At 37.3% G+C, this 11,336-nt stretch overlaps 1 protein-coding gene across 1 annotated transcript; it reads right to left on the bottom strand.

The window, feature by feature from the left end:
* Positions 1 to 244: 244 nt before the first annotated feature.
* Positions 245 to 10,387, bottom strand: LOC143538531 (oligouridylate-binding protein 1B-like). The gene is made up of 12 exons (XM_077032078.1): positions 10,080 to 10,387; positions 3,630 to 3,691; positions 3,227 to 3,329; positions 3,053 to 3,129; positions 2,893 to 2,954; positions 2,687 to 2,774; positions 2,512 to 2,587; positions 1,980 to 2,010; positions 1,750 to 1,869; positions 1,584 to 1,669; positions 1,323 to 1,499; positions 245 to 754 (listed from the first exon to the last, which is right to left on the bottom strand). The coding sequence occupies exons 1-12, from the start codon at positions 10,191 to 10,193 to the stop codon at positions 473 to 475; spliced, it is 1,278 nt and encodes a 425-aa protein (XP_076888193.1). The 5' UTR covers positions 10,194 to 10,387; the 3' UTR covers positions 245 to 472.
* Between the last annotated feature and the right edge of the window lie 949 nt (positions 10,388 to 11,336).

Genomic DNA, 11,336 nt, shown 5'->3' with positions numbered 1-11,336 from the left:
AAAGCTAATCGATAGTGGTATAACAAAAGCCGCAATGTTAAGACTTTCAAACGCAAGTAATTATGAGCCGCTAGAAGTCTTTGATCTAAAGTTTAAAAAATATAATTACCTTAGCTTTAAATCGCTACGTCAGTGTAAAGTGTAAACCAGTAATACAGTAATACAGACAATTCAAATTACAAATCAGTAGCCAAATTTAGCCGGTTTTAGTTGGAAAATAAATGAACCTATAAACCTCGGACCAAACAAACAACCAAAGGCACTTGTTACCAGAACAAACACATAACATTAAAACATACATACATCATATGTAACCATACTCATGGCAAGCATATAAAAGCAGGACAACATTGGGGTAAATAGTAAAGTGAAAAAAAACAAAACATAGAAAAAAAAACATCATAAAAGCCTCCTAGAAACTCAGAAAAACAACAGAAACAAACGCACGCAATAACGCCACGTAATCACTCACTCACTGATAATACATGAGTTGTTGGGCGGCTGCAACATTCGGGAAACCGTCATAAATAGCTTGGCTAGCACCCGCAGCCCCCATACTCATACCACCCATTGGGGGTTTAAGAGGAAACTGACCTTGAGCATGCATGAGCCCATGGACCCCACCCATCTTGCTTAATGCTAATTGTCTCTCATATGCTAATAAGTCAGCAGTTGACAGCATTGGTGCAGGCACGGGTGGTGGAAGCGGGTTTGAGGTTGTTCCTGGTGGAGTCGGCTTACTGCCCCAGGAGCACTGCATCGCGTACAAACAAATAAGAAGACAGGCTATGCAAAAAATCCAACATAGTTGCAAATTATATACATTACAAAATGGTTTCGATGAATAGTAATTTTCCAACTAAAAACTCGGCACGTTGCTTTAGGTTTCGTAAACTATTTCCACACGTGCTTTGATAGGTCAGATTATAGATATATACACCTAAAAAAGTTCAAACAGTACAACATTTCGTTAAATTTTTTAAAATTCTAAATACACAGATATTTTTAACTTTTTTTCTGAACATTCCGATATAAATTTTATTGAAAACGGAGTTGTATTCAAAACAAAGTATTTTTTGGTATTGTAAACGACTTTTGCACGCGCTTTGATAGGTCAGTTTGTAAATATACATGTATAAAATTCCCACTGCATATTATGGACTAGTCTACCTTCATGTCTGGTTGTTACATAACTTCATAAAAAAATCTAAGATTTAGTTTTAAAAAAATTAAAGAAACTAAACTATCAATGCACTATCAAACAAGACTACGGTAAAAACTAAAGACTTAGTTATTTATGGAAAATAAATAATTGTACGCACCTTTATTTGTTTACCGTAAATAATGGATTGGGTATTTCCCATTTGAATAGCCAAAGCAGCTTCAGCATGATTATTGTATCTTACAAAACCAAACCCTTTGTCAGGCTGAACCCGAACTTCCTCAATTACTCCAGCACCAAGGGAATGAAAGTGGCGATGGAGTTCAAGCTGAGTAACCTAAAAATAAAATAAAATAATTCAATTAATAAATTGAGTTGAATCAATATAAGCTATATTAACTGAAGAAATATGATTTCTTACTTCTGGAGCAAGATTGCCAACATAAACAGTAGTGTACTGTGGGTTATTCTCAGGAGCATCACTATTAACAGGTTCCTTACTATCCTCTGTAAAAACGTAAGATATACATGTTAAAAAAGGGATACTTAAAATGACAGATTTTGTAATTCTTATTTCTACTGCATACCTGAAGACCCATTTGTTAGTTCCACCACATTTTTAGAGTCCGAGGCCTGTTTTTCATCACTAGTGCCAGCACCTTTGGTAGCCCAATTGCAGCGGATCTGCCTACTGCCGAGCCACTTCCCTGATAAGATAAGAACAAATAAAGATGGAATACTACATACGCTGGTTTTATAGGCTCTTTTAAGATTCAAGAAATAAACAAATAAAATAATATTTTAACAAAACTCTTACCAGTTAAGTCATTTATAGCATTTTGCGCATCCTGAACATAAATTAACTATGTAAGATTCTAGTTAAAAGATAATATGATAACATGTATGTAGAACAGTAGGAATAACAATTTTATTCTCTTGATCATTTTCCTAGCTAACAAGTCAAAACAAATTTAAGGTTGAAACAGGTAAGTTTTAAGGAAGGATAAACATGAGCTGGCTTGTCGCCCCACTACCCCTTTTTGTATAAATAATTCAAGCGGTAATTGTGATTCAAAAAATACTGTTACAAAATAATTTATATGTTTGAATAAACTAATTTATCAGGCTAAATAGATAAGACATTTTTCAACCGATTTGATCAGTTCCACTTTTAGCTAAAAGAGCATTTGACCCGTTTTACAATTCGAATCAACCCTTTATAAGTTGTGTTAAAAACTGCCAAAGCTATTTATCTCTCTCTGCCTGTGTTAAGAAAAGACAAATGTGTGCCACCATTTACTCCATAAGTAAAAAACTTTTAAAAAATGGCAGTCGTCAAAAGTATAAACCTGTTGATTGCGGAAAGAAACAAACCCAAAACCTCGTGAACGCCCAGTTTTCTGATCCCACATAACCCTCGCGTCCCTACAATAGAGCAACAGTCACGAAAAAAAGTTCATGAGCTATATAAAGTGTGTGCGCGCGCGTGTGTACGTAAATGAGAGAAAAAAGAGATGTACTCACGAACAACTAGAATAAACAGAGAAGCATGCATACAACATAGCATCAGTAACCTCAGGGCTAAGATCACCGACAAATATGTTGTAGTGACCTGCAAACCAGAAATTAAAATGCAATAACATCAAATTACCATCGATATAATAACACCTGATGGAAAGTACTCAATTTATCCGGGTCCAAAATAAACATAAGCACCACATAAAACCTACCTGATGTATCCTCCCTCTGTCCACTGGCATATGCCCAGTTAACTTTGATAAGTTGTCCAAACCTGAAAATAACATTAATAAACATGTGGTGAAGTAGGATAACAAAGTACATAACTCTCTTAATATGATTGTTTAACATTATTTATTCAAACAAACTTACAAATGCCTCCCATTTAGAGATAATATAGCAAGTGCAGCTGATCTACGATCAAAATAGTGAATGAATCCATAAGATGACTGCACATAAAAAAAGAAGAATAAAAAAGTGATAATCAGGGTAGTAACATGCAACTTGATAAAGATACTTTCAATCTGTTTAATAAAAACTAGCTACCTTCTCTTTTCTTATAAGTTTGCAGCCTTCAACAGGACCAGTACTTGCAAAAACCTCTTGAAGAAGTGGTTCAGTCACTTGTATATGAATGTTACCCGCATACCTGTCATATCTCAAACATAAAAGAACGGTTTTAAAAAAATAAAAGAAAATAAAAACTTTAGCTAAAGAATATTTCCCAGTTTCCAGTACACATAAAAATATATAATCATCCTACAAATGACACCTAGCATACAACAACTACAAAACTCAGTATTTGTATGTATTGGAGGATGAGAAAAACTAACTTATAAATATGTCAAATCAACAAACACATAGATGGTTAAGAAGCAGGTAAAGGCTTTTGTCATGCAAAGGAAAAAAAGAAAAAAGAAACTAGAAAATTCATCTGAAAACCACTCACACACTGCGGCATGTATTTGGATCAAAGCCGGGAGGCAGATTTCCACTTGGGATTGGCTCAATCTGCAAAATAAAAAAGTGAAAAAAAAGAAAAAAACTAAAAAAAAAATAACAAACTAAAAGTAAAAAAGATAAAGAACCCAACTAACCAGAGTAAACAGGCCCAGCAAAGAACGGGTAAAAAAGCAAAGTGCACACACAAATCTCCTATATATCGACTACTAAGCTAGACATCAGACACCAAAGAAGCACACCAACAAAACAAATGTAGACACAAATCTCCTACATAAAGCTTAATATGTAAAAGGACAAGAAAAAATCAAATGTACACACAAATCTCCTGTGTAAGTTTAACATGTAAAAGGATAAAAAAAAACAATTAAATGTACACACAAATCTCCTAAATAAGCCTGCAACTGCAATGACTAACTGGCTCGATTCTTAACAAAAGCATTTCACAATTCTATACATCTAAACAGCACTGAGGCTAACTATTAAATAATAGTATTCTCTGACACAAAACAGCATTAGCATGCTTTTTCTGTCTACCCATCTATTTTGAAACCGTATCTAAATGGATGCTTTAACATTTTGACTATAGACTTCCTTGCATAGCTGATGACAGCAAGAACATCAGGAAAATCTCACAAGAATAATTCTTTGATGAAAAAAAGCTAATAAACAGCGAAGCAAACGAGACTCGTGAACAAGGTTTTCAACAAAACGCTAAATTATGAAACTGAACAGCAAAAGCTTAGAAAACACATTTAGACACCCACCATGTGTTATGTTGTGGTCTCCGATCCATCATGGGTCGGGTCCGGTTTAGACGAATAGACAGAATTAGGAGATTAAGCTGTTTGAGTTTTGGCCAAGCCCAAAAGCTCTAATCAGGCCCAGATTAGTTAAAGGGTTAAACCCTAATTGTCTAGTCTATATATTCTCTCCTGTACTTGTAAGTTTGTATCACTCAATAATAAGAAAACCCTAGTTATCGACAGTGGACGTAGGTCATACACCGTGACCGAACCACTTAAATCCTTGTGTCTCTTTCGTTTATTCTTTCGGTTTTACTATTGTATTCGTGTTTGTGTGTGACTCCGAACCTAACAATTGGCATCAGAGCCTGGTTCTCGATTATACACACAGTTCCGCCGCCGCTGCTCCGCTGCTACAGTACCGCCGCCGCCGCTATAGTACCGCGCCGCCGCTACAGTACCGCCGCCGCTGATTAGGGTTCCGCAGCTGCTGGTTCGTTTTTTTCTGATCAGTTTCCAGTCCTTTTATTCCTTGGGTAGTTTGGTTGTTTGCTGTAATCAAAACTCAGTTTGGATAATGGCTGAGGACGGAAAGATCATGATTGAGAAGTTTGATGGTCAGGATTTTGGATGGTGGAAAATGCAAATTGAGGATTTGCTATGTCAGAAAGACTTAATGGAAGCACTAGAAGAGAGGAAACCGGAAAGTATGAAAGATGATGAGTGGAAGGTACTTGACAGAAAAGCCATAGCTGTTATTAGACTCTCACTAGCTAAGAATGTGGCATTCAATATTGTAAGTGAAACTACCACGTATGGTCTTATGAAAGCCTTGTCAAATATGTATGAAAAGCCTTCTGCATCAAACAAGGTATTTCTGATTAGACAGCTAGTTAACACCAGAATGAAGGAAGGGGCATCTGTTACCTCTCATGTTAATGACTTCAACACTATTATTTCTCGTTTGTCTTCTGTTGATATCAAGTTTGATGATGAAGTTCAAGCGTTACTCTTGTTATCCTCGTTACCCGAAAGTTGGTCAGGGACTGTTACTGCAGTTAGTAGTTCTTCTGGGAATACTAAGCTTACTTTTGAAGGAGTCCGGGATTTGATTTTAGGGGAGGACATAAGAAGAAGGAATTCTGGTGAGACATCTAGTTCTATATTGAGCACCGAAGGGAGAGGTAGGAGAAGAGAGAAAGGTAATGGCAGGGGTAGGTCAAAGTCTAGAAGAAGAAGTCAGTCAAAGCCCAGAAAAGACATTGAGTGTTGGAATTGCAAAGAAATGGGGCATTTCAGAAACCAATGCCCTAGCCCCTCAATTTCAAAAGAAAAGAAAGAATCTAAGAAGGAAGTTAATCTGGCCACCGGTTCGGATGATTCAGAAGGTTCAGAAGAGACTCTTATCTGCTGTGTTGAAGAATCAACAGATTCATGGATTATGGATTCTGGTGCATCTTTTCATGCCACTTATAGCACGAAGAAGATGAAGAATCTCCGAACAGGTAATTTTGGTAAAGTTCGTTTGGCTAATAATCATGCTGTTGATATCACGGGGATGGGGGATATTGAACTAAAAACTTCATTGGGCACCTCATGGACTCTAAAGGATGTTCGGGTCGTTCCTAGCCTTAGAAGAAAGCTAATTTCTGTTGGGCAGTTAGATGACCAAGGATATGATGTTATGTTTGGTGGGGGTCAATGGAAAGTTGTGAAAGGGAATCTTGTGATCGCCAGAGGTAAAAAGAAGGGCACTTTATACATGGTTGAAATTCCAGCTGATGGGGTAAATGCAGTGACCAGTGGACCGAGTCAGTCTAGTTTGTGGCACCAACGACTCGGCCACATGAGTGAAAAAGGGATGAAAATGCTCGTTGCTTGAGGAAAAATTCCAGAACTGAAGAAGGTTGAATCTGAATTTTGTGAACCATGTGTTTTCGGTAAAAAGAAGAAAGTATCTTTTGTGAAGACCGGAAAACAACCGAAAGCTCAGAAATTGGAGCTTATTCACTCTGATGTCTATGGACCAACTTCAGTCTCTTCTTTGGGAGGATCGCACTATTATGTCACCTTCATTGATGATTCGACACGCAAGGTATGGGTTTACTTTCTTAAAAATAAATCTGATGTTTTTGATACTTTTAAGAAATGGAAAACTGTTGTTGAATTGGAAACTGATTTGAAGGTGAAATGCTTGAAGTCGGATAACGATGGTGAATACGTTAGCAAAGAATTCCGTGATTATTGTGAAGAGTACGGTATTCGGATGATCTTTACAGTCCCTGGCACTCCTCAACAAAATGGAGTGGCAGAACGAATGAACAGGACGTTAAATGAAAGGGCAAGAAGTATGAGACTTAATGCCGGGCTTCCAAAGACGTTCTGGGCAGATGCAGTTAACACTGCAGCTTATTTAATTAACCGGGGATTGTCAGTACCGCTGGGTTTCAAGACACCAGAAGAAGAGTGGAAAGGTAAAGCTGCAGATTATAAGCATTTGAAAGTCTTTGGGTGTAGCGCTTATGATCTATTGAAAAATGACAAGCTTGATGCTAAAGCTAAAAAATATGTTTTCATTGGATATGGGTCAAACGAAATGGGCTACAGGCTTTGGGATTTAGAAAGCAGAAAAGTAGTCAGAAGCAAGCATGCAACTTTTAATGAGGCTGAGTTATACAAAGATAGAAACACTTCAAAATCAAGGGTTCAGAAAGAGCAGGTTGAATATGAAATTGATGCTCAGAAAAAGACAGTTGAGTCAGCTACCGAACCCGAGACAGAAACTGAAGAAACCACAGTTCCTGAATTTGAAGATGATGATATTGGTGGAAATGAAGAGTCAGAGGGAGTCTCTGACAGTGGGAGTTCAGAGTCTGAGGATGAACGGTCTCCACAAGAACCTGACCCGCCTCAGCACTGGGTTAGGAGGTCCACCAGAGTTTCTAAACAGCCGGTACGTTACAAACCTTCAGTTAATTATCTCCTTTTAACTGAAAATGGTGAGCCAGAGAGAGTTATTATGAAGCACTTAAGTTGAAAGATTCGCTCCAGTGGGAGCATGCTATGAAGGAGGAGATGAACTCTTTGAGTAAAAACCAGACATGGGTTTTAACCAAGTTTCCACCAGATAAAAGAGTTCTACAGAATAAATGGGTCTATAGAGTCAAGGAAGAACATGATGGGTCTAAACGATACAAAGCTCGTTTAGTGGTCAAGGGTTTCCAGCAAAAGAAGAGAATTGATTATAATTAAATATTCTCTCCAGTTGTGAAGATGACCACCATCAGATTGATCTTAAGTATTGTTGCTGCAGAAAATTTACATCTAGAGCAATTAGATGTTAAGACAGCAATTTTACATGGTGATCTTGACGAGGAGATCTATATGGCACAACCTGAGGGATTTCAGGTTGCCGGGAAAGAAAAATGGGTCTGAAAATTGAAGAAAAGCTTGTATGGTCTGAAGCAGGCACCTAGGCAATGGTACCTAAAGTTTGATGATTTTATGGTGAGAACTGGGTACAAGAAATGCGAGGCCGACCATTGCTGCTACTTAAAGAAGTTTAAAGGCTCATATATCATTCTACTTCTTTATGTAGATGATATGTTAATTGCAGGATCTGATATGAAGGAGATTCGCAAGTTGAAGAAACAGTTGTCTGATGAATTTGAGATGAAAGATCTTGGTCCAGCCAAACAGATTTTGGGGATGAGTATATCCAGAAAGAAAGATGGCTCCATAACACTATCCCAAGAGAAATACATGGGGAAAGTGTTAGAAAGATTCAGGATGAATGATGAGAAGACTAAACCGAGAAACACACCTTTGGGAAGTCATTTCAAACTTACCAAAGACCAGTCTCCCAGAACAGAGGAAGAAAGAACAGAGATGGCTAAAGTTCCGTATGCATCTGCTGTTGGCAGTCTCATGTACGCCATGGTTTGTACACGGCCAGACATTGCTCATGCTGTCGGGGTAGTTAGTCGTTTTATGTCGGATCCGGGAAAGGAACATTGGGAAGCGGCGAAATGGTTACTCAGATACTTAAAGGGTACTTCCAGTTTGGGGTTATGTTTTAAGGGGAAGGATACAATTCTCAGGGGTTATTCAGATGCTGATCTGGGTGGATGTAAGAAGACGTTTAAAAGCACTACTGGTTATGTTTTCACAGTTGGGGGAACAGCAGTATGTTGGATGTCCAGACTTCAGAAAAGTGTTGCTTTATCAACCACTGAGGCAGAATATATGGCAGCAGCCGAAGCAAGTAAAGAATTAGTATGGTTGAGAACTTTTCTTGAAGAGTTGGGAAAGAAACAGGCAGAGTTCTTCTTATATTGTGACAATGAGAGTGCAGTGAAACTTGCGAAGAATCCAGTCTATCATTCGAAGACTAAGCACATCGGGAGGAGATATCACTTTGTCAGAGATTTGATCAGTGATGGTGTTTTCAGTTTGAAAAATATCTCAGGTGCTAAGAATCCAGCAGATATGTTCACTAAGCCGGTGATACTGGATAAGCTGAAGCTGTGCAGAGCTTCAGCAGGCCTTCAGGAATAATGTTGAGAAGGCGAAGGGTAACTAGGAGGTGCAAAACCAGATGGGTTTTATTTTACATGTACAAGGCAATGCAGGTGAAGACATTTTACGTCTCCAAATGGGAGCAGGTTGAAATGTTTGACGCATCCAAGTGGTGGTTTAGAGAAGATGTCTCGAAGCCCAAGTGGGAGATTGTTATGTTGTGGTCTCCGATCCATCATGGGTCGGGTCCGGTTTAGACGAATAGACAGAATTAGGAGATTAAGCTGTTTGAGTTTTGGCCAAGCCCAAAAGCTCTAATCAGGCCCAGTTTAGTCAAAGGGTTAAACCCTAATTGTCTAGTCTATATATTCTCTCCTGTACTTGTAAGTTTGTATCACTCAATAATAAGAAAACCCTAGTTATCGACAGTGGACGTAGGTCATACACCGTGACCGAACCACTTAAATCCTTGTGTCTCTTTCGTTTATTCTTTCGGTTTTACTATTGTATTCGTGTTTGTGTGTGACTCCGATCCTAACACCATGTCCATAAAAGATGAATAGTAGCAACAGTTTCCCCGGGGGGCCAACAATCCTAAACTTACGACAAAAAATTTAATGACCAGATACGATTTAGACTATTAGAAATTTAATAATGACAGTTTCAAACAAGTAACAAAATCCAAAACAGATCTTCTATCTCAAAAGTAATGTGTAAACGCTAAACAATAAAAAATATATATAATTTTATTAAAAAAAACAACTCTTTTAAACGGTAATAGTAAACTGAACTTGAAAAATAATATAACCAAAATCCTGCAGCTTCGCCAGCACCGTAACATAATCGTCAAATTCAATTACAACAGACGATCACCGACACTACATTTCACAGCTAAATAATCAAAAACTATTAATGAAATCCACGAAAATTATCGCAGCTGACTTATTTTACAGACACGGTAGTCATAATCAAACAATCCATCAACAAAATTAAACCGTAAGCTCACAAATAATCAAAATTACACACACGGCGATCATAAAAAACACAATTCATCAACAAATTCAAATCTCTAACCCTAAGCTCACAAAATGATAAAATTACCACATAAATTCACGAACATATACACGCAAATTGACGAATACATTAGGTAATCAAAGAAATTGATGCGTGAATACCTGTGGAGGTGCTAAGAGGCCAGGATGATAGAGCGATTGTTGTTGAAGGAGAGCTTGCTGCATCAAAGCTTGTTGTTGTTGTTGTAGCTTGAGCCTCTGGTGTTGATTTTGCATTATTGATTGTTATTATGAGATCGAATTGATGGATTCGTGTGGTTCAATTTGGGGGTTAGGGTTTCAATTTGGGGAAAATGATCGAGCGAGAAATGAAATGAAATGAAATGAGAATAATAATAATAATAATAATAATATGAGGAGAAAGAGCGCGTACCGAAATGAGCTAATGGGTTTGGTAATGTGACATTAATGGTCCCTCGATTATGTCGAACGAAACATATCTGAAATTTAGTGTTCGTGTGTTAAGTAGGCGAATGTGTGTGTGTTGGTTTATTTTCGTATGTTAGTGTTTTAAATTAACGTGGTCAGACATAAATTAACACAAGCGAACATACATAACAAAGGTTAATGAAAGCATAGACAATAGGTTTATCTAAGGAGCTGTTTGGCAATTGCTAATCATTAAGTACAATCATCAACACATGATTTAATAATATCCGTCATATGTAAACAGACGAATATGAAAGAATGTAAACGAATAAATTGTAAGTGAAGGTAAATTGATGAACGTAAATGAACTTTCACGGATGTAGATGAACGAGCGGGGGTTAACCAACATATGGATGTCACATGACATCCACTAACTTCTTTTATTTTCTCACTGGCCATTTAATATGTATGCTCGTGAAGGAATATTGAATCAATAAATGAAGGTGGTGTTGTGGAAAGGATGTTGGGTTGCAACTACTTGGGTGCAAGTTCGACCCTTCGGGGTTGATTTTGATGTTTTTAAATAATAGAAATGGTCAAATAGCACCCCTAAACTTTATACTAATTTATATTGGTGTCTCTAACCGCTATGATTTGCTTATTCTTAGGGTGTGTTTAGGATTCCTTATTTAAGTTGAAAAGGCCTTTTGTGATAAGTTGAAAATGACTTATGACTTTCTAAGAAGGAGTTTCCAAAAAAGTGTTTGGATTAACTTAAAAGCCAATAAGTTAATAAGTTGTTTTTTAAAAGTGTTTGGTTTAGCTTATTGATGTAAGAGTGTAATGGTTAAAGAGAGATGGGTGAAATGAAAGGGTGGAATGGAAATTCCAAACCTATAAGTTGATAAGTTACCAAATCTCAACTTATTGAAACCCCCTTTTTTAGCCTTGTTGATAAGGAGAAAAGTAAAAGTCCTTATGTGTTCCCAA

Source organism: Bidens hawaiensis, unplaced genomic scaffold (genome assembly GCF_021521415.1).
Source record: "Bidens hawaiensis isolate Kalapana, Puna unplaced genomic scaffold, B.hawaiensis_p1.1 tig00000780_1, whole genome shotgun sequence".
NCBI lineage: Eukaryota > Viridiplantae > Streptophyta > Magnoliopsida > Asterales > Asteraceae > Bidens > Bidens hawaiensis.
This window is presented reverse-complemented; position numbering and strand designations above follow the sequence as displayed.

Coding starts and splice junctions, on each gene's coding strand:
- LOC143538531 (XM_077032078.1), bottom strand. CDS start 10,193: ATGCAAAATCAACACCAGAGGCTCAAGCTACAACAACAACAACAAGCT. Junction 3,692..10,079: donor GCCTCTTAGCACCTCCACAG/GTATTCACGCAT, acceptor TTTATTTTGCAG/ATTGAGCCAATCCCAAGTGG. Junction 1,870..1,979: donor TGCTATAAATGACTTAACTG/GTAAGAGTTTTG, acceptor TTATCTTATCAG/GGAAGTGGCTCGGCAGTAGG.